General features: G+C 43.9%; 1 protein-coding gene across 2 annotated transcripts in view; it reads right to left on the bottom strand.

Moving 5' to 3' along the window:
- The window catches only part of clptm1 (CLPTM1 regulator of GABA type A receptor forward trafficking), a 64539-nt gene extending 46733 nt beyond the window's left edge, over positions 1–17806 (bottom strand). The window contains exon 1 of one of the 2 annotated variants that reach the window (XM_072549351.1): positions 17706–17806. In XM_072549351.1, coding sequence (XP_072405452.1) covers positions 17706–17759 — 54 coding nt within the window. In that variant the 5' untranslated portion in view covers positions 17760–17806. The remainder of the gene's footprint in view (positions 1–17705) is intronic. The other variant, XM_072549352.1, reaches the window with a different exon arrangement.
- Between the last annotated feature and the right edge of the window lie 6641 nt (positions 17807–24447).

Raw genomic sequence — 24447 nt, 5'->3', positions numbered from 1 at the left:
AAAATATTCAGGTCAAGTCACATTCTGCAGACCTGGGCAGAAAACCTAGATGGATCATCTGGGTGGGAAGTCTATCAGATGAGATGTTAAACTGAGGCTTTGCCCACCCTCAGACAATATTAAAGCACAGCAAGAGAACTGCATGCTGTCAGGAACAGCATTATCCTTCAAGAAGCATCCAGAGCGATCTGCTCAACATTTAAAAGACATTTGGACAAGTACGTGAATAGGAAAGACTTGGGCTAAACACTGGAGGGCGAGACCTGTTTAGTTTGGGAACCTGGTCATAGTTGCTGAGTTGGACTGAAGGGTCTGTTTCCGAACTGTACAACATTATGACTCTAACAGCTACAGGAATAGTTTTGCCCTATATTTGTCCTAGGCCTCCGACAGTGTCCAATGAAGAACAGTACATTATCCATTTACACACTTTACAGCCTTCTGGATTTAACAGTGAGTTTGATAACTTGAGACCATGAACTGTGTCCTCCCTGGAGATCAGCAACATAGTTCTGGTTTCAGCATAGTTGACCAATACGCTGTTTTAGATCAGATTAGATTAGATTGCCCACAGTATGAAAACAGGCTATTTGGCCCAACAAGTCCACAATGACCCTCCAAAGAGGAACCCACCCTATATTTACCCCTGACTAATGCACCTAACACTATGGGCAATTTAACATGGCCAATTCACCTGACCTGCACATCTTTGTGATTGTGGGAGGAAATCAGAGCACCCAGAGGAAACCCACGCAGACACGGGGAGAACGTGCAAACTCCACACAGACAGTCGCCCGAGGCTGGAATCAAACCTGGGTCCCTGGCGCTGTGAGGCAGCAGTGCTAACCACTTAGCCCCCGTGCCGCCCACTTCTTAATGTGGATCTATGTCACTTCTCTCCAACCAATACAACTTCCTTTACCTATCTTCTAAAACACCTGCTTTTGCCCAGACATCTCCCCCCTCCCCCCAACCATAAAACCGACTTTTCCAACCCCTCTCCAGTTTCAAAGCACATCTACATTGGGCTGAAAATGTTAATTCTCACTTCCAGCTCCACATGCTGTTAGTCCTGTTGAGTTTCTTTTTGTCTACATTGTAGAACAATCAATTTGGCCGTATATTTCACTGCTGTCCGTGGTAGCTAGCTCAATACGGAATGGCCGCTTGACTTTCTACATAACAAGTAATTATCTTTCAAATACAAGATCATTTCAGAACACCAGAAACCTCCTATTAACCCTGAAGACTTTTTTTCAAAAAACAAATGAAATAAAACGTTACTTTAAACAAAATGAAAGAACTGCGAATGCTGGAAATCAGAATCAAAACCAGAAACTGCTGGAAAAGCTCAGCATCTGTGGAAAGAAATCAGAGTCAACATTTCAGGTCCAGTAACCCTTTTTCAGAACTCAATATTCAGCAATCCAATATTCGAACAGAAGAAACATTATTGCCTTCGATGGTCAACAGCTCAATTGTCATCTCAGAACAGCCTTAAAAATTTGACTGTATCAAATTAATGAGCCAAATTTGTTTGGAAATAAAAACTGAAAGAACTGCGGATGCTGGAAAACAAAAATTGATCGAAAAGTTCAACAAATGGAGCAGCATGGAGTCATAGAGTCATCGAGATGTACAGCATGGAAACAGACCCTTCGGTCCAACCCGCCCTGGCCGACTGGGTATCCCAACCCAATCTAGTCCCACCTGCCAGCACCCGGCCCATATCCCTCCAAACCCTTCCTATTCATATACCCATCCAAATGCCTTTTAATGCTGCAATTGTACCAGCCTCCACCACTTCCTCTGGCAGCTCATTCCATACACATACCACCCTCTGTGTGAAAATGTTGCCCCTTAGGTCTCTTTTATATCTTTCCCCTCTCACCCTAGACCAATGCCCTCTAGTTCTGGACTCCCCCATCCCAGGGAGAAGACTTTGCCTATTTACCCTATCCATGCCCCTTATAATTTTGTAAACCTTTATAAGGTCACCCCTCAGCCTCCAACGCTTCAGGGAAAACAAATCTGAGTTAATGTTTCAGGAACTTTTCCAGCAATTTCTGCTTTTGCTCGAAAATAAAACCCGCTTTTGCACTGAAACACAAACTAAAAGGATTAAGCAACATAAAAAGTTACTGAAAAGAAAATTCAAAACTGCTTGGTGCTTATAATATGCAACAAACATTTATAAATGTCAGAACTAGCCCTGAATTATGGGATCATAAACTCAGGGTGATACATCATAGATGCTAATGCCAATTCTTTGAAAGAACTATCTAATGGGTCCCAAAGTTCTGTCTGTTTCCCACATAACTGATGTTTGCTTCTTTTAGCCAATTCTCTTCTCAAAGTTACTGTTGAATCTGTTTCGTGGTCTGTCAAGATCATAACTCACTTTGTCCAAATATCTTTTTTTGCCAACTGTCATAAATCTCACTTCTCCAGTTACATCAAAATAGTTTCTCCTTATTGACTCTTTTCAGTGAGCATCTCTGCGAAATCTCCTAACAGTCACAGATCAAACATAACATGTTTGTGAAGTGTGGCTTCCTTTAGGAAGAATGAGCAGTGCCAATACAAACTGAATAAAGAAACGTTTAAGAGAGGCAGGACCAGAGACACCTAGAGGATTTGATTGTAAATCTACAAAGGTGACAGGCAAATTGAGAAAATCATGCCTTCCTACATTGAGGCTTAGAAATGCAAGAAAATTATGCTCATCATTTATAAATCACTGGTTTGACCCCAGGTAAATTATCGTGTTCCGTGCTGGGTAATGCATTTCAATAAGGTCAGGTCTTGGAGACAGTTCAGAGATTTACGAGAATGGTACTGTGTGTCTCATCTTTCTGGGGCCGCTGCAGCTGCCCTGTGCTTTAAGGAGAGCAACCTGAAGCGTTTTAGGCTCTCCCTATAACTGGGATCTACCACGCAGTGTATGTGGCAGCCCATCAGAAGAAGTGCCACGTTTGCTCATGCAAGTGCTGTGGGTGGAGTCTTTTAACTTGGGGAAGTGATTATGCTGCAGCTACCAAATGATTGACTGGGAAACCTTCACACTCTTACCACTTGCTCTGGGCGTTTCAGGAGAACTTAAAGATTGACAATCAACTGGTTTGGCTGTTTTATGACACACCTTCTGTGGCCAAGGTGAGACATGAACCAACAGCTTCTGATCTAGATGTTGGAAACCTGCAGTGGTCCCAGAAAAACAAGATGCACCCTTCTCATAAATCTCTGCACTGTTTCCAAAACCAACATCCTTATTGAAATGCATTACTCAGAACAGAATACAATAATTCAGCTAAGGGCAAACCGGTGATTTATAAATAATTAACATCATTTTTTTTGCATTTATATGCCTCAATGTAGCAAGACAAAGGGATGGTTAAGTTCTCTCAATTTGCCTGTCACCTTCATAGGTTGACAAGCCAAACCTCTAAGTCTCTCTCTCTGGTCCTGCCTCCTTTAAAATTGTCTTGATTTAGTTTGTATCGGCACTGTTCATTCTTCCTAACGGAACCAGCATTTCACAACCACGTTAAATTTCATGCGCAACGTGTTTTCCGTTTCAGAGATCCATCCAAACTTATGACATAATGCTTTGGCCAGGACAAACTGTACACCAGGAAATAGAGACCAAAAGAGGAATTAAAACCATCTGCAGGAATCTCTGTATTTCTCCAGATTTCAAAAAAACCCATCAAACTGACAGATTGTACCAATCAAGCAAGATCAAAAGGTGAGGGGTGACTTGATAGGAGTCGATAAGATTTTTTTAAATCCCCCAGAGTGTGGAAACAGGCCCTTCGGCCCAACAAGTCTACACTGACCCTCCGAAGAGTAATCCATCCAGTCTCATTTTCTTCTGACTCATGTACCTAACACTATGGGCAATTTAGCATGGCCAATTCACCTGGCCTGCACATCTTTGGACTGTGGGAGGAAACTGGAGCACCCAGGAGAATATGCAAACCCCACACAGGCAGTTGCCCAAGGCTGGAATTGAACCTGGGACCCTGGTGCTGTGAGGCAGCAGTGCTAACCACTGAGCCACCATGCCACCCTTATGAAAGGGTTTGAATACATAGCTGCTTCCTGTGTAGGTGACACCAGAATAAGGATCATGAACAACAGCCATTGATACACCCAACTGTGAATTCAGGATAAATTCCTTTACTGAAGACTGGTTAGAATGTGCAACATGTTACCAGTGAGAGTGGTTGAGGCAAATATCATAGATTCACATGATGGAAGGCTTGATAAATAAGTGAAGGAGAAAAATAAAGGATACCATAATGGAGGAGAATGGAAACAGACTTACGTGAAGCAAACTAAAAACCAAAAGAATTCCTGGAAATTAAAAACAAAAATGTAATACTGGAAAAGCTCAGAAGGTCAGGCAGCACCTGTGGAGAGAAATCGAGCGACTCTTCCTTCAAACTGAGGAAACGGTAATTCCGATTTCTCTCCACAGATGCTGCCAGATCTGCTCAGCTTTCCCAGCAATTTCTATTTTTGTTACATGAAGCAAACATTGGCATGGATCCACTGGGAAAATGACCAGTGGATCCACTGGGAAAATGTACAAATACAGCGTAAAACCAGACACACAGGAATTGTCTTCAAGGCTCTAATCTCACTTTAAGACAAGAAAAGTGATGTTTATTGAAAAAGGTCCACTGAAGGTCATCACTCTTAAGGCACTGAGCTGGCTCCCTCACCATCGCATCTTGGTCAGTTCTGCTTAGCTTCTTTGTAATAATCAGCTTTGCAAAGAACTACTTCCTCAATCAGGATAATTCAACAGAATGAGAGGTGTGTATATATACACACACACACGCACGCGCATGCGCATACACAACTATGGAGGCTATGAGTCTGTATCACTCGGCCTTCTTGGCTCAGCTTTCATTTTAAGATTATTTTGCCCGATTTCTCCCACTGGAGGACGCAGTTTCTCCACATCCCTCAGCAAATGTTTTTGTTTAAAATATTAAGCAGTGATCGGATTATATCCCACAAACTTGTATATTCATGGGAATAGAAGCTATGTGTATGAAGTCTGTCGTCATGGTTTAACCTTCAGAATGCAAGTATCATTCTGCTGCGATATGGTGTTCCTGACTAACAAACCAAAGACATCAATATGAGGTGTTCAAATCCTTCAAGTAAAATGATACAAATCCTTGCAATAATGACAGCCATTGGAGTCACAGATGGAAGGTTTTTTTCAAAAAACTGCTTAGAACTGAAAGAAAGACCATATCTTGGGAATAACAACGGAGGGGAGATCTGATTGAGGTCCTTAAGATTACCAAAGGATTTAGCAGAGTCAACCCCGCAAGCTTGCAAGAGACACCAAAATCAACAGATCATAATCATAAGATAGCCACTGATAAATCCAACATGGAATTCTGAACAGAGTCCAGTTAGAATGGGGACACCATGTGGCGTGGTTGAGGCAAATCGCATAGATGCATGAAACAGGACGCTGGGTAAACATATCAGGGAAAATGAAATAACAGGTTACCTTACAGGACCAGATGGCTTGGGTGGAATAAAAACAATTGTGAAGACCTTTTGAGCTGAATGCCCTGTTACTGTACTGTTTGTTTTGTTACATTTTCGTAAGGAGGACTGTTATGGTTAACTTTTTACACTGCTTTCCTCATTTTTCTGCTTTGCACCTCAGATTCAGTGCCTAGGTACCTTTGTACCCAAGATGATGCTGCAAGTGATGACCTGTAACCCTTTCACTGTACTTCTGTGAGCACGTGACAATAAAGCTATTTCAAAATAACATGCAATAATTTAAGATTTTTGGATTTATCACTTCATTTGTTGCTGAGCCCCTCAAACATGCTTTTGTTGCCTTTCAACTTGACTATTCCAATGTTTCCCATCTTCCTTCCTCTATAAATGACATCGAAAACTCTTGTCACCTATTCATTAAATCGCACCAAATCTTGTTCACTCACTAGTTCTGCACTTGTTGAACAACACGGGCTCCCAATCCTCAACACCATCATTTTAAAGTTCCTATCCTTGTGTTCTCCTTGCATTCAGGTGTGAAACGAAGCAGGCCAGCTTACAATGCGAACATTAAAACCGTGTGCGGTAAGTGAAACATGATTAAATCGTTACGCTCCACACTGTTCCATTTCTTATTGATTCCACTTATGACAGATAAGCAAAATTTCAGACATAACCTTAGACCATTTATTTTTGTTTGTGAATCCACAGGATTGTCTACTCCAGAGAGTCATGGATGCTGTATCATTGATTATAGCTACAGCAGAAATAGATTTCAGGACTCTCAAGGAATCAAGGAGCATGGGGCAGGTGGGAAAGTTGGATTGAGATCCAACATCAACCATAATTGTATTAAATAACAGGTCAGACTTAACAGGTTGTTTAGACTAGTTCTGCTCCTAATCTTGTGATTAAATTCCATACATAGCCTTCCCCTTCCCTCTTTCTAAATCGTCTTTCAGGATTACACCTCTACAAGAACTGGTCTCACAGCACAGGCCTACCGCATGTCAAAGTTTTACCACCCCCTCCCCATTGCATGACATGCCCTCAGCTATCTAGGCTCTAAGCTCTGGAGTTTCCTCCCAAAGGCCTCTGCCGTTCTCTCTCCTCCTTTAAGATCACCTTAAAACTTAGCTCTCTCACCAACGTGAACCCACCTGCTCTAAAGTCTCCTTCTTTAAAACGCCAGCTCTAATATTGCACATATTGACACTTCACACAGGCAGCTGTGTGAAACAAGACACAGATCGTAAGCACAGCTCGCATCGGAATTTGTAGAGAGGCTGAGTGATGGAAAAGCAGCAGCGGGTCGAGAAGAGATGTCCCGAAAGCAACACTCTGGAGTAGAAACATAGAGGTCAGAAACATATGTATTTAAATAATGCCTTTCATAGCCTCAAAGCTCCTTGTAGAAGAATTTTGTTGTAATACAGAAATGTGCAGTTTGCGATTTCCTCAGATAAATTCAAATGGAACCGCTCTGGATTGGTTGCATTCAGCAAAACTAAAGTCAATAAATCGTTTTTCCCAAGTGGTGGGAGCATGCAAAATGCTCTGAGAAAGAATTCAAAGAGGGGTGGAAGTGTGGAATGTGCTCCAGACAGAAGGTAAAAGTCTTGGCATGGGATGTATGTAGGTTGGAAGAGAAGGATTCCCTAAAACAGTGTTTCTCTCGCTGGGATCTGCAGATTCTTCTTGGAAAAGTGAGGTGCTGCAACAGCTTTCCAGAGGGTCCATAAAACTGTTGATCGGTACGTAAGTAGTACCTAAAGAAAGGTTTGGCATGACCCTGGGGCAGGAGTGGGGTATGGTGACCACATGTACTGCACAGTGCACTGGCTGTCTCTCCTATGGAGTAATGCTGAGTAAAGCAGAATGCCCAGCAACAAGACTCATGGTTACAAAGGCTGGTGCCAAATGAGTCCAACTTTGAAGGAAGATTTTAAATATATTAAGCACTTGAACTCAGGGATTTGGCACCGAGTACACGTTTGCCAAAGTATTGAGGACAGCATCGCAATTTTGAAAAGCAGCCCTTCGACTAAAAAGGTTCTGTCGACTACTCCAGCTCTACTTTCACTCAGTGGAAAAATAACTCTCCTCGCAATACCACCAAAGAAACCTCCAAGCTAGAAAAAAAAAGAGAGGAACTCTGACTAAACCACTCTACCTTTACGAGAAACTATCAAAGTTGAAAATGATAAAAAGAAAATTAACACTGTGATTACGTGGGGCCAGGTTCAAGCAGTGAAAGTCTGAGGTAAGGTAGAAAAGGAGGAGCTTGGTGTCAGAAACTGCCACACATCTTAATCCCAACCTAGAGAAGAGGTGAGGAGAGAGGGGAGAGAAAATGGGTCAAAAACAGTCATTTCAGCTTAGGGGAAACCAATACAGAAGATCTCAGGCAGAACATAAATACGAGCAAAATGGAGAGAAGTTGAAGGCGAGATGCGATAGTCCCCAATAATGGTATTCTGTCCAAGAGTGCAAGATATATTAGAAAGCCTCCCTCTCCTTATTAGGATTGCATAGTAAATATGGCACCGAATGATGCTATTCAGCCCATTAAGTCCATGCCACCTCTCTGCAAAGTAACCCAATTGTGCAAGCTTATGTTAGCTTCACACGGGCTTCAATTTAAGGTGAAGGGCTGCTGCTCACGCTACGAGCATCAAACACTGCACAGAGAATCAGGGAAGCGAGCAAATGATGCCAAGTTTGAACTTTAAAAGGTCAGAGGTTTCTGGAAAGGAATGGATTGGATTGACAAGTTCCACAGCTTTGAGACATCTCAGTGGTGGGAGCTGCTGATATTCAAAGTGTCTGGCACAATAGATCCAACTTACTTCTTGGAGGCAACCTCTTTCTGTTTATGAGCCACGTAGACCATTAACTGGTCTCCAGGCTTGCTGTAAAATCCACATCTCCTTCTGCCCATTGAATTATGATGCACTTATCCTGCAAGCAACAGGAGCAATGTTCAGCCTTTACTTCAGTAGCTAATAAGCCCCAAACTGCAGCAATTGCTATATCAGTAGGAAATGAATGCTGGCCAAAATCAGACAAGGCATTTACTATTTGACCAAGACATACAATAACTGAGCCATAATAAACCAATACACAATGCCAGAAGCCAGAGCAGCCAATGGCTGTTTCTTCAGACCGAAGGGAGGTGTATAGTCATAATCCTCCAGAATTCAAAGCCAGGAACACCACTGTTTTTGATTTACATAAATAGTTTGGATGAGGTATGGGCATAATTTGCAGATGAGACAAAACCTGCAAAAATGGTAAAGTAAGGAAAACAGTATTGGCTTCAAGAGGCTGATGTGAGGCCATCAGTTTTGGAGAATGAATGAGAAACAGTACAAGTTAAAAGAGAGACTTGGGGTATGTATGCACAAATCCTTCAAGGCAACAGGTTAGGTTACTGAACTAGTTAAAGCATACTAAATATTGCACCTTACAGATTGAGTATTGGAGCCCAAAGAAACATTTGGCAAACTAACTGTAGAAGAACCCTTGGGGAAGACTGACTATAATACGACAGAATTCTGCATTAAGGTGGAAAGTGATGTCGTTGATTCTGATATTAACATCCTGAATTTAAATAAGGGATGTTACAGTGCTATGAGGTACGAGCTGACTATGATAAATTGGAATGTTACTTTATAAGGATGATGGTGGATGGGCATTGGCAAATATTAAATAGCATATGGAGGAACTGCAACAATTGTTCAATCCTGTCTGACACAAAATTAAAAGGGGAAAAGTGGCCCAACTGTGGCTAACAAGGGAAATTAGGAAGAGCATTAGATCAAAGAACAGGCATACAAATTAGTCCCCCCAAAAAAGCAGCAGCCCCAAGGATTGAGAGCAATTTAGATTTCAGCAAAATAGGACAAAGGGATTGATTAAGAGGAAAATAGAGTAAGCTTGCAGAGAATGTGCAAACTGATTGTAAATGCTCCATTGATGTATGAAGAGAAAAAGATTACTTAAGGCAAATCGGAGTCCCTTACAGTCAGAAACAGGGGAGGGTATAATGGGAAATGAAGAGATGGCAAACCAGTTAAATACATATTTTGTTTGTTTGCAAAAGGAGGATACAAATAATGTTCCAAAAATATTGGGGAACATAGTTTCTAATGATAGGAGAAACTGAAGGAAATCAGTATGAATATGGAAATGGCTTTGGGGAACTTGATGGGATTAAAGGCAGATATATCTCAAGGGTCCAATAATCTACTCCCCAGAGTACTCAGGACATGGCCCTGGAAATAGTACATATATTGATCAACTTTCCAAGTTTTATAGACTCTGGAACAATTCCTGCATATTATAGGATACCTAACGTAGCCCCACTATTTTAAAAAAATGCTAGAGAGAAAACGAGGAATGCAATTATATGCAATTTAGCATATAAATCTAATAGCCGGACATCAGTAGAGGAGAAAATGCTAGAATCCATTATAAAAGATTTAATAGCAGAACACTTGGAAAACAGTGACATGATCAGGCAGAGTCAACATGGGTTTACAAAAAGGGAAATCATACTCGACAAATCTACTAAATCTTTCGAGAATGTAACGACTAGAGTTGATGAGGGGAAGCCAGTGGATGCGGTTGACTTGGATTTTCAGAAGGCTTTCGAAGAGGTTCCAGATAAGAGATTACCATGTAAAATTAAAGAGCATGGGATTGGGGTTAGTGTACTGAAATAGTTAGAGAGCTGGTTGATAGATAGGAAATAAAAGTAAAAATAAATTGATTTTTTTTTTCCAAATGGCAGGCAGTGACTGGGGCGGGGGGGTGGGGGGCATCACAGAGATCAGTGCTTGGGCTCCAGCTATACCAATCAGTGATTTAGACAAGGGAACTAAATGTAATGCACCAGGTTTGCAGACACCAGAAAGCTGGGTGGAAGGTGAACTAGGAGGAGGATGCTGAGACACTTTGAACAAGTTAAGTGAGGGGGCAAATGCAAGGCCAGTAAAATATAACGTTGTTAAGTGCAAAGTTGTCCATTTTTGGTAACAAAAACAGGAATGCAGTTTATCGGAATGATGACAGATTGGGAAAGGTGGAATGAGACCTGGCTGTCCTTGTACACCATCGTTGAAAGTAAGCTTGCAGGTGCTACAGACAGTAAAGGCGGCAAATTGTGCTTTGGACTTCAAACTGAGAGGATTTGCATACCGGAGCAAGGATGCCTTGCTGCAATTACACAAGGCCCTGGTGAGACGACACCTGGACTATCGTGTGCAGTTTTGGTCCCTGATTTGAGGAAGGATGTTCTCACTGTCAAGAGACTACAACCAGGATTAACAGACACTGATTCCTTAAATGATACATGTGAAGACAGACTAGATCAGTCAGGGTTAATTTCACTGCAATTTAGCAGAATGAGAGAAGGATTCACAGAAACCTATAAAATTCTAACAAGACTGGATAGGTTAAATGCAGGAAGCAATTGATGAGTTCAATATAGGTCTTAAGGCTGAAGGGATCAAAGGATATGGGGAGAAGGCAGGAACAGGGAACTGAGTTGGATGATCTGCCATGATCACACTGAATGGCACAGCAGGCTCCAAAGGCCAAATGGCCTACTCCTGCTCCTATGTTCTATGTTTCACAAGCCTTCTCCCCTAAATTCATCCATGCTGTTCGCTCCATCCACTCCCTGTGGTGGCAAGTGCACATTCTCACCATCCCCTGGATAAAGAGGCTTCTTCCAAATTGCCTACTGGATTTCTTGGGTAACTACCTTGAATCGATGATCGCAAGTTATGCTCTTTGTCTATTCTTTCAAAACCCTCATGGCTTAGTCTTTTTTCAGAGTCAACCTGGTCCTCCTCTTCCCAATAGTCTATGTCTTTCCTGTACTCTGGTGCAATCCCTGTAAACACCTTTTCATCCATTCCACTATCGCTATCTTTTCTAATGACAACCAAAATTATACACAGTACTCCATTAATAGTTGCACCACGATTCATAGGAAATAGAAGGAGGTGGTAATTTAGTCCCGTGCCGACTTTCTTATTCTGGACCACAGCTGATCTTCTACCTCGACACCAGTTTCTTGCACTGACCTTGGATCCTACAATATATTTCTAGATATCAATCTCTGTCTTGAGTATGCTCAACAACTGAGCCAGCTGAAGTGGAGAATCCTAAACATTCACAACCCTCTGATTGAAGAAATTCCTCCTCATCTCAGTTCCAAATGATCTATCCCTGATTCTGAGATGGCGTTTTCTGTTTCTGGAATATTGCCACCACTGCCTTAGCTAGGAAAAAACATCCAGTCATTTAACATGACTTATTTATATTTAAACAGAAATGATCGCAAATGAATGGCTTGTTTATGTTGCGATATTATTGCCATGCTTTATTTCTTTTATTGGTCTGTGTGTTTGTACTTTCAGATATCTTCGCTCCTGCCCCTCCCCACCCCATTTGAAGACATTTTCCATGTGATATTGCTTCTTTTATCCAACTGTGATTGCCCACACTAATCTATGTTGAAATTCATTTGTAAATTATACATGAGTATTAATAATAGTGGGCACAAAACTGCCAGTGTGTTATAAAGCTGTTCTGGTTGACTAGTATCTTTTAGGGGAAGAGATTTATTCAGGTTAAATGTGATTCTGGACTCTCAGCAATGTGGGTGGCTCTTAACTGCCCTCTGATACAGATAGAAAGATACTCAGTTGTCAGCATTCTCTCAAGGGTAATACTGGATAAATAAATACAAAATAAGGGGTTTTAGGACAGCTGACTGTGGAGGTTTAGAGGAGGAAATTCAAAAGCTTAGGGTGCGAGCCAGTGAAGGTATGGATCTGTAAACCTGTGCTGTGACATATTAGAATTGTGATTCCTAGGCTTGTTATGCAACTCCACTTACCCTGGCTTCACCCAAATACTGGGAACTGTGCCTTCAGCAGTCTGAGCCCCAAATAATGTTATCATTAAACCTGTCTTTCCATCTCCCTCTGCTCTTTTAAAAGCCTTCTTAATGAGCAGATTTTTAGTAATTCCTTCTAACATCATCTTAATTGGCTGTGTCACTGTTCGACTGTTATTCAGTGGTTAGGTCTTCTACATTAATGGCAAGCTGTAGATATAAGCTGTTGTCATTGGTAACAGAACCTATGTTGCATTTTTACTGGTAGAATTAATATTTCCAAACAGGTAGCAGCCTTTTTCTTTCATACAATACTAAGTAATAAAGTAACCACAGCCCCCAACCAGATCATATTCCAACGCAGATCCCAGCATCCACTTCTGACTTAGCAGTAGCACTTTCTTATTGCAGATTGACGTTTGTCTGTCTGTAAGATGTTCAAAAGACAAGACAACAATATGAACTAGAATATCAACCGTCTTTATCTGCTAAGTATATCTTCTGTTGCTAATAAAACATCACGGCATCAAGAGTCTCCTTGGCTAAATATTATTGTCTGGTATCTGAACCTCCTAGGTTCAGGCCACCCACCAAAGATTTGAACCCATTATTTAGGCTGAAACTTCAATGGAATGCAAAAAGAAAGCTGCATTGTCAGAGAGATGTTAAACCTGAAAACCTGTCTTCCCTCTCAGGTACACATAAGGAAAGGGTATTATGGTCAATATTTCTCCCTCAATTAACATCATAAACAGGATTAGATTAGATTACATTACAGTGTGGAAACAGGCCCTTCGGCCCAACAAGTCCACACTGACCCGCCGAAGCGCAATCCACCCATACCCCTACATTTACCCCTTACCTAACACTATGGGCAATTTAGCATGGCCAATTCACCTGACCTGCACATCTTTGGACTGTGGGAGGAAACCGGAGCACCCGGAGGAAACCCACACAGACACGGGAGAACGTGCAAACTCCACACAGTCAGTCGCCTGAGGCGGGAGTTGAACCCGGGTCTCTGGCGCTTGGAGACAGCAGTGCTAACCTCACAGCGAATGTATCCTATTACTTTGGAAGTCTGTGTAAATTGACAGCCTTGTTTCTTACATGACAAAACGACGATACTTCCAAAGTATGGGAATTGACGATAAAGCATTTTGAGACATTCTGAAGTTCACAGAATTATAGAAACTTATAGAGCACAGAATTCTGCCATTTGGAGCCACTATGTCCATGACTGCCAAAATACAGCTATCCAGAATAATCCTGTCCTTGTTCCATGATCCTGCACATCAAGTTCATATACAAGTATGTTTTAAATGCAATGAAGAATTCTGCCTCTCCACTCTTTCAATCGGCGAGTTCCAGATTAACCCTAACCCCACTCAACATGAAAATAAATTCTTCCCTATTCCCATCTATGCAGTGAATGTTTTACATCTGGTTATTGTCCTGAAAGAAATAGGCCCTCTCAATCCAGGCCCCTCATTATTTTATACATGTTGTAAACTTTCCTTCTGTCATCTTTGTTCTAAGGAAAATAAGTTCAGCCTATCCAATCTTTCCTCAAGGCTACGTTGCAATGGTGTCACAGAAATGCAGATGCTTCCTTCTCTTCATTGATGGTTAGTCCTATGGAAGGTGAATTTGGGGCATTGAGAATGGAACATAAGGAGACAGCAGATGAATTCAACAGGTATTTTTCAACAACCTTCATCACAGACAATGCAGATAATAGACCAAAAATAGCTACAAACCCGGAACTGGAAAGGAGAGAGAGGAACATAAGAAAATTACAAATCACCAGGGAAATGGTTCTGAGCAAATTGTTGGAGCTGTGGATCCTGATGAACTTCATGCTAGGGTCTTAAACGTAGCAGCTAACGAGATGTTTAATGGGCTGGTTTTAATAATATATCCCCTAAACCTTGGGTTGCTTCCATTAGATTGGTAAATAGCAAATTTTATTCAGACATAGAGTGAGACAGAAAGCAGGAAACAACAAATCAATTAGCTTAATGTGTATCATGGGGAAGACGTTAGAAGTTATTATTAAACGCATCATACTTGTCAACACATTAAAAAAAACATACAAGGCAATCAGGTAAAGACCAACTTATGGGAGCTTTTGATGAAGTACATGTACTGCGGATAAATTTACTCAGTGAATATATTCAGACTTCCAGAAGATAGTTTAAGACATTCTACATCAAAAGATAGAAGTTTATGGTGCGTGTGTGTGTTGAGGGGAGGTTTAACATATTGGCATGAACAGAAGATATGCATTGTAACTGGAATCAGAATTGGCATAAGTGGATCATTTTCTGGATGGCAAGATAACAAATACTGCACCACAGGAATCAGTGCTAGAGCCTCAATATTTTACAATTTATATAAACTTTTCAGATGAAGGAACCAAAGGTATCGTTGTTAAATTTGCTGATCACCCAGATAGGTAGGGAAGTAAATTTTGAAGATGGCATAAGAAACCTCCAAAGAGATATAGACAGTGTGTGGAAAAATATGGCAATTGGAGTATCTTATGGGAAAATGCGAAATTGCCTTTTTTGGCAGGAAGAATAAGAAAAATTATCTAAATGATGAGAGATTGTAGAGCTGAGGTTCAGAAGGATCTAGATGCCCTACTACATGAATCGCAAAATGTTTGTATGCAGGAGCAGCGAACAATCAGGAAATTAATACAGTGTCATTGCTTATTGCAAAGGGAAATTGAATACAAAAGTATGGAGGTTTTGTTTCATTTATACAGGTCGAGACCACATCAGCTTTCTGCAGGAACCAAAGGTATCGTTGGTTCTCCCGAACCCAGGAACCATAAGTTGAACTAGAGTGGACTTTGTCTTTTATTTTTTACCTTCTGTCAAAATACAACACACCATGGCAATATGGCGTATAAATACTTTTCGCTGCAGCTTTTAAATAAAAATACAAGTGATAAAAAATTACTTCTCTATTCTGCCTGGAGTACTGTGTACAGTATTGGTTTCCTTGTTAAGAATATAAATCTGTTAGCAGTTCAGTGAATGTTTACCAGACCCAAATCTGGAATGGGGTGGGGGTTGTCTTAGACTGAAAGGTTGGACAGTTTAGGCTTGTATCCACTGGAGTTTAGAAGAGTAAAAGGCAATTTATTTTGAAACGTAAAGATCCTGAAGGAGTTTAAGAGGGTGGCTGTGGGAAAGGAGATTCTTTCTTTTGGGAGAATCGATAACTAAAGGTAAGCCATTGAAAACAGTTTTTTTTTAAATAACGGGAGGTTGAAAATTTTTGGGATTCACTTCCTCAAAATGTGCAAAAGCAGAGGCTGAACCTTTTAAAGGCAGAAGTCGATAGAAGGTGGTGAAAGGTTATCAGGGATATTTGGCCTATATTTCAAATAAATGGAGCATAAAACTCAGAATTAAAATTAACACCACCAATTGCCATTTGCAAGGAGAGTGTTCCAAATTTCCTTTGATTGCGTAAATGTTTGCTAACTTCTCTCCTAAAGGTCTGGCTTTAATGTTTTTGGTTATGACCCAGAAGCTTAGATTTCTGCTGGTAATGGAGTCTACATGCCTTTTGACAAATTTGATTGAAACAGTCCTTATCTTCAGAATCTGAAGGAATGGAATCCCAGTGTTTCTTTTTTATTGATGGGATGTTGGCAGCATTAGCAATGCCAGCATTTGTTGCCCATCGCTTATTGCCTCTTGAACTGAGTGGCTTGCCAGGGAAATCACAGGTAGCAAGGCCTGCATTTGACCATCAGGAAAAACTGCAGATGCTGGAAATCAGAAACAAAAACACCGATTGCTGGAAAGGCTCAGCAGGTTTGTGGAGAGAAATCAGAGTTAATGTTTTGGGTGGGTGACCCTTCCTTGGAACTGATGAGCTCTGTGGACAGCAATTCTGAGGCAGGGTAGCTGGATTCGAAACGTTGACTCTTGATTTCTCTCCACAGATGCTACCAGACCTGCTGAGCGTTTCCAGCAATTTCCGTTTTGGATCTGTATTTGGTCATTCCTAATTGCCCTAGGAACTGAATGGCATGACTAGGGACCAATGCAGGTGGCCAGGGCAGTACTTGACCATTCCTAATTGCCCTAGGAACTCAGTGGCATGGCCAAGACCAATGCAGGTGGCCAGGGCAGTATTTGGTCATTCCTAATTGCCCCAGGAACTGAATGGCATAGCCAAGACCAATGCAGGTGGCCAGTACAGTACTTGACAATTCCTAATTGCCCTAGGAACTCAGTGGCATGGCTAAGACCAATGCAGGTGACCAGGGCAGTATTTGGTCATTCCTAATTGCCCCAGGAACTGAATGGCATGACTAGGGGCCAATGCAGGTGGCCAGGGCAGTACTTGACCATTCCTAATTGCCCCAGGAACTGAATGGCATGGCTAGGGGCCAATGCAGGTGGCCAGGGCAGTATTTGGTCATTCCTAATTGCCCCAGGAACTGAATGGCATGACTAGGGGCCAATGCAGGTGGCCAGGGCAGTATTTGGTCATTCCTAATTGCCCCAGGAACTGAATGGCATGACTAGGGGCCAATGCAGGTGGCCAGGGCAGTATTTGGTCATTCCTAATTGCCCCAGGAACTGAATGGCATAGCCAAGACCAATGCAGGTGGCCAGTACAGTACTTGACCATTCCTAATTGCCCTAGGAACTCAGTGGCATGGCCAAGACCAATGCAGGTGACCAGGGCAGTATTTGGTCATTCCTAATTGCCCCAGGAAGTGAATGGCATGACTAGGGGCCAATGCAGGTGGCCAGGGCAGTATTTGGTCATTCCTAATTGCCCCAGGAACTGAATGGCATGACTAGGGGCCATTTCAACTGACAGGTCAGAGCCAGCCATATCTCTGAGGGTCCGGAGTCACGTGTAGGCCCAGACTGAGATGAGGATGGGGCAGATTTCCTTTCCCTGCGCGGGGCTCGATCGATTGACGGTCACCGTGACCGAGAAATCCCAGATCGTGCGTTACCATTTAATGGGGGGGGGGGGGCAATCCGATGGATATCCTTCTTTCGGGAGGAGGTGGTGGTTGTTGTTGGGTGGACGGGGGCATTCGGCCAGTGACTCGGCTCTAAAGCCCCGGAGCAGCGGCTGAGGCCGGTCCCAAACCCTTACCCCCCCCCGCCGTTCCTGGACCAAGAGGGGGGTAGTGTGATTTCCCACAGCTCGCCCGGTCCGGTCCGGTCCGGCCCGGTCCGGTCCGGCCCGGCCCGTTCCTCACCTCACCGTTCGCCGTCGCCGGCCTCAGCGCTACCTCACGGCCCCGCGCCGCCATCTTGCCAGCGCCCGCAACAACCAACTGCGGGACTCGGGCTCCCTCCCCTCCCCTCCCCTCCCCTCCCCCGGGGGTCAAACGGGAATCTCGCGCGTGACCTCCCAGCGCGAGACGGGAGGTGGGGGTGGGGGGACAACCGCGTGAGGAATAGGACCGCGCCATCATTGATCCTGGCGGAATCCCCTTCCCTTCTCTCTCTCACACACGCGGACCCCACCATCAGGGATGTATTTCCCTCCCCACCCCTTTCCGCCTTCCGAAAGACCCTTCCCTCCGTGACTACCTGACCCCCCCCTACGACCCATCCTCCCAACCTGGCACTTTCCCCTGTCACCGCAGGAACTGTAAAACCTGTGCACTCACCTCCATCCAAGGACCTAAAGGAGCCTTCCACATCCAAAGTTTCACCTGCACATCCACTAATATCATTTATTGTATCCGTTGCTCCCGATGCGGTCTCCTCTACATTGGGGAGGCTGGACGCCTCCTAGCAGAGCGCTTTAGGGAACATCTCCGAGACACCCGCACCAATCAACCAAACCGCCCCGTGGCCCAACATTTCAACTCCCCCTCCCACTCTGCCGAGGACATGGAGGTCCTGGGCCTCCTTCACCGCCACTCCCTCACCACCAGACGCCTGGAGGAAGAACGCCTCATCTTCCGCCTCGGAACACTTCAACCCCAGGGCATCAATGTGGACTTCAACAGTTTCCTCATTTCCTCTTCCCCAACCTCACCCTAGTTCCAAACTTCCAGTTCAGCACTGTCCCCATGACTTCTCCAGACTTGTCCTACCTACCTATCTCCTTTTCTACCTATCCACTCCACCCTCTCCTCCCTTTTCTATCTTCATCCCCTCCCCCACTCACCCATTGTACTCTATGCTACTTTCTCCCCACCCCCACCCCCACCCTCCTCTAGCTTATCTCTCCACGCTTCAGGCTCACTGCCTTTTTCCTGATGAAGGGCTTTTACCCGAAACGTCGATTTCGAAGCTCCTTGGATGCTGCCTGAACTGCTGTGCTCTTCCAGCACCACTAATCCAGAATCTCACACACACTCCTCGGCGCTGCGCTCTGCCAGGACCAGTCAGCCTATACAGTCACGCAGCACGGGAATCGACTCTTCGGCCCAACCGGTCCATGCCGACCCATGATCCCAAAGGAAACGAGCCCCTGCCTGCCTGCTCCTAGCTCATGTTCTCCCCCAAAACATTTCTTATTTGGGTGTGCTCGTCTTTTAAACTGCGTGCAATTCTGGCCTCCCTGTTGTGCGAGAAGAGGCACACAGCACAGAAACAGACCCTTCGGCCCAACTCGTCCATGCCGCCCCATTATCCCAAATTAAATTAGTCCCAACTTGCCTGCTCCTGGCCCAGGTCCCTCCAAATATTTCGTATTAATGCACTTATTTTTTAAACTGTGTGCAATTCCGCTCTCCCGGCTGTGGGAAGAATGCTGTGAAAGCTTCCCAATAAACCTGTTGAACAATAATCTGGTCTTGTGTGATTTTTCACTTTGTCTATCCCAGTCCAACATCGGCACCTCCGCATTGTAAAACTTAGAGTCATAGAGATGTACAGCATGGAAACAGCCCCTTCTGTCCAACTTGTCCACATTGACCAGATATCTTAATCTAGTCCCATTTCCAGCACTTGGCCCATATCTCTCTAAACCCTTCCTATTCATGTACCCATCCAAGTGTCTTTTAATGTCATTGTACCAGCCTACACCACTTCCTCTGTCAGCTCATTCCATACGCACACCATGAAAAAGTTGTTCCTTAGGTCCCTTTTAAATCTTTTCTCTCACAACCTCCAGTTCTGGACTCCCCCAATCCAGGGAAAAGACCTTGTCTATTTACCTCATCCATGCCCCTTATGATTTGAAAGGGTTCAGAAAAGATTTACTAGCATGTTGACATGGTTGGAGGGTTTGAGCTACAGGGAGAGGCTGAATTATGCTGCAGCTATTTTCCCTGGGCCGTCTGAGGTTGGGGGGGTGACCTTGTCGAGGTTTATAAAATCGTGAGAGGCATGAATAGGGTGAATGGCTAAAGATTTTCCCCTGGGTGGGGGAGTCTAAAACTAGAGGGCATAGGTTTAAGGTGAGAGGGGAAAGTTTTAAAAGGGCCCTAAGGGGCAACATTTTCACACAGAGTGTGGTGCTTGTATGGAATGAGCTGCCAGAGGAAGTGGTGGAGGCTGGTACAATTGCAACATTTAAAAGGCATCTGGATGGGTATATGAATAGGAAGGATTTGGAGGGATATGGGATTAGATTGATTTAGGATATTGGGTCAGCATGGACAGGTTGGACTGAAGGGTCTGTTTCCATGCTGTACAGCTTTATGACTATGATTCTATGACATTATAACTGTACCCACATCAACTACATCCTCTTGAAGTTCATTCTCTTATTATCCAGATTTAAGCTGAAAATGTGTTGCTGGAAAAGCGCAGCAGGTCAGGCAGCATCCAAGGAACAGGAGAATCGACGTTTCGGGCATGAGCCCTTCTTCAGGAATGAGAAAAGTGTGTCCAGCAGGCTAAGATAAAAGGTAGGGAGGAGGGACTTGGGGGAGGGGCGTTGGGAATGCGATAGGTGGAAGGAGGTTAAGGTGAGGGTGATAGGCCGGAGTGGGGGTAGGGGCGGAGAGGTCGGGAAGAAGATTGCAGGTCAAGAAGGCGGTGCTGAGTCCGAGGGTTGGGACTGAGATAAGGTGGGGGGAGGGGAAATGAGGAAACTGGAGAAATCTGCGTTCATCCCTTGTGGTTGGAGGGTTCCTAGGCGGAAGATGAGGCGCTCTTCCTCCAGGCGTCATGTTGCTATAGTCTGGCCATGGAGGAGGCCAAAGACCTGCATGTCCTTGGTGGAGTGGGAGGGGGAGTTAAAGTGTTCAGCCACGGGGTGGTTGGGTTGGTTGGTCCGGGTGTCCAAGAGGTGTTCTCTGAAATGTTCCGCAAGTAGGTGGCCTGTCTCCCCAATATAGAAGAGGCCACATCGGGTGCAGCGGATGCAGTAAATGATGTGTGTGGAGGTGCAGTTCAGTCTGAACAATTTCTCTTTCCAATCCTCACACTTCCTCCAAACCAAAGGAGTAGCCATGGGCACCCGCATGGGCCCCAGCTATGCCTGCCTCTTCGTAGGATATGTGGAACAGTCCATCTTCTGCAGCTACACTGGCACCACTCCCCACCTTTTCCTCCACTACATCGATGACTGTATCAGCGCTACTTTGTGCTCCCACAAGGAGGTTGAACATTTGCTGCACCCGATGTGGCCTCCTCTTCATTGGGGAGACAGGCTACCTACTTGCGGAACGTTTCAGAGAACACCTCTGGGACACCCGCACCAACCAACCCAACTGCCCCATGGCTGAACACTTTAAATCCCTCTCCCACTCCACCAAGGACATGCAGGTCCTTGGCCTCCTCCATCGCCAGGCCATGGCAACACGACGCCTGGAGGAAGAGCGCCTCATCTTCCGCCTAGGAACCCTCCAACCACAAGGGATGAACGCAGATTTCTCCAGTTTCCTCATTTCCCCTCCCCCCACCTTGTCTCAGTCCCAACCCTCGGACTCAGCACCACCTTCTTGACCTGCAATCATCTTCCCAACCTCTCCGCCCCCACCCCCTCTCTGGCCTATCACCCTCACCTTAACCTCCTTCCACCTATCGCATTCCCAACGCCCCTCCCCCAAGTCCCTCCTCCCTACCTTTTATCTTAGCCTGCTGGACACACTTTCCTCATTCCTGAAGAAGGGCTCATGCCCGAAACGTCGATTCTCCTGCTCCTTGGATGCTGCCTGACCTGCTGCGCTTTTCCAGCAACACATTTTTCAGCTCTGACCTCCAGAATCTGCAGTCCTCACTTTATCCAGATTTAAGCAAAGTATGGCAGAAGCTGGAAAAAAAATTGAAATGAGAACAGAGGGTGCTGGAGAAACTCTGCAGCATCTGTGCACAGAAAGTAAGTACTGAGGAAACTGTGCAGGTCTGGCAGCATCTGTGAAGAGAGAAACAGAGTTAACGTTTCGAGTCTGGTGTGACTTCACTGTTCTGATGAAGGGTCACTCCACCCAAAACACTAACTCTGATTTCTCTCCATGGATGCTGCCAGACCTGCTGAACTTTTCCAGCAATTTCTGTTTTGTCTCTGATTTACAGCATCCATACTTTTTTTCCCCAGTTTTTATGACTCTAGTGTTCTGAAGGGGGGTCATTGGACTCAAAATGTTAACTCTTTCTCTCTCCACAGATGCTGCAAGAAAAGAAAACAGGTTAGGCATATGGATTTCAGTGGGCTTGGTTCATGTTTTCTAAATGATTAATTAAAACTGAGTTCATAGCGCTGCTGCTGTTCACAGATGTTGAATTAGTGACATCTTCAAAGAGTGAATGAATGTCTGATCACATACTAACTGTAATTGTCATTGCATGATTTCACAAAAGTTGAAAAACCTGTAGTTGAGCAATTTTGCTTGAGCTTTCATGCTAGGCCACCATTTATTTGCCTATCCTTAATTGTCCTTTCAGAAAGTAACAGCAGTGAGATGAATTTGTGAACTGCTGCAGTTCATTTGTTGTAGGTAGACCCTCAATAGTATTAGGAAGGGATTTTGACCCAGCGACAGTGACATAACTGCTGGTATATTTCCTGATGAAGGGCTTTATTCCTGATGAAGGGCTTTTGCCCGAAACGTTGATTTTACTGCTCCTTGGATGCTGCCTGAACTGCTGTGCTCTTCCAGCACTAATCCCGAATCTGGTTTCCAGCATCTGCAGTCATTGTTTTTACCTGGTAGGTTGGTGAGTGGCTTGGAGGCGAATGTGTAGATGTGTGCTGCACCTCATGTGTCTGCTGGTCTTGTCAGACACTTAACCAAATTTCACATAATTTATCTGCTTTTCAACTTGTGAGATTTAATTTGTGCATATGTACCATCCCCATGCAGACACGGGGAGAACATGCAAACTCCATACAGACAATAACCTGACACTGGAACCGAACACAGATCCCTGGTGCTGTGAGGCAGTAATGCTAACCACTGAGCCACCATATTGTCAAGTAGTCGAGTAGTCCCTCAGTATGGCATTGGAAATCTTTATTCTGAAGCCCTAGAGGGGGACTAGAACCTGAAATGTAGAGGTAAGATTGCAATTAACTGAGCAAAGATGGACAGTAATTCTCTGTACTTGTTTATTTTGTAAGGGCTGTACAACTCTATGACTCTATGAGCAGTTATTCCTTCCGCTACAATGCACATTTGTCTAGATTGAAATTTATTTGTCATTGACTCAGCCATTCTGTAATTTTGTCAATATATTTTATTGCATACCCCAATTCCCTTTCTTAAATTTCAGTACCGTACCAATACAATTCAAATCATTTATGTAAACAGCGAGTAACAGTGGTTCCTTGCACCTTCCCCTGTTGTACAGTACTCCTCCGTTCACCTTTAACCCCTCCTTTTTAAATTCTCTGCCTGACGGCTGGTCCTAGCCCAAGTACCATCATACCCCCATTGGTAGGAAAAGATGGTAGGTCCCAAAATCTACCCCAGAGGAAACAAAGATCAAAACATATGCTTTTGGTAACAATTAGAGCTACACTGGCTGACCATCCCCTCGCCTCCATCAAGGACTGATAGTAACTGTGGCAATGCATCTTACCTGTTGTACTCCAGTGCTAGGATCTGCCTCCAATATTCTTTCCATTATAATTGGCTAACTAAGAATCTCTCCAGTCTTACTATCTGCCATCTGAAGGACTTACCTGTTGACATTCAAACTGTTTGGTTGCATTCTGAAAGCACCTTCCTCATGGTACCTGAAGCTACAGATTCTGACTCAGATGTTATCCATTGCAAGGCAATAACCCCAAACCTCTGTTTCTGTTTTGTAGTCTGTTTGTTCTCAATTTGGCCCTATATCCCACCTTAGCTGATGAAGGCACTTAGAGCAACTGTTGCAACTTGTGGGGTTTCAATGTGACATTTCAGCAAACAGTTTACAATAAAACCTACATATGCAAGATCCCAAAGCCAAGTTCGTTGTTCAACATGGATAATGATCCTTGATTATAATCTTTTCTTTCTAGTATAGCAAGAATAGCATAACACCAAGTAATGCCAATATCGCTTTGGAATAAAGAAAAACACTAAAAAAATTTAGAGAATTCTTCTTTAAAGATTGTAATCTTTCAATTCACAGCTATGTGATTCTTTAAAAAATTCATTCTCTGCATGATATTAACTTCTACAGAAAGTGATGGATGTGGGTCCAGTTACAACATTGAAAAGACATTTGGATAAGTCCACCAGTAGGAAATGTTTGGAGGGATATGGGCCAAGTGTGGGCAGGTGGTACTAGTTTAGTTTGGGAACATGTTCGGCATGGACTTGTTGGACCAAAGGGTCTGTTTCCGTTTTTGTGGTTCTGTTCGCCGAGCTGGGAATTTGTGTTGCAGACGTTTCGTCCCCTGTCTAGGTGACATCCTCAGTGCTTGGGAGCCTCCTGTGAAGCGCTTCTGTGATGTTTCCTCCGGCATTTATAGTGATTTGAATCTGCCGCTTCCGGTTGTCAGTTCCAGCTGTCCGCTGCAGTGGCCGGTATATTGGGTCCAGGTCGATGTGCTTATTGATTGAATCTGTGGATGAATGCCATGCCTCTAGGAATTCCCTG

This window comes from Chiloscyllium punctatum, chromosome 29 (assembly GCF_047496795.1).
Source record: "Chiloscyllium punctatum isolate Juve2018m chromosome 29, sChiPun1.3, whole genome shotgun sequence".
NCBI lineage: Eukaryota > Metazoa > Chordata > Chondrichthyes > Orectolobiformes > Hemiscylliidae > Chiloscyllium > Chiloscyllium punctatum.
This window is presented reverse-complemented; position numbering and strand designations above follow the sequence as displayed.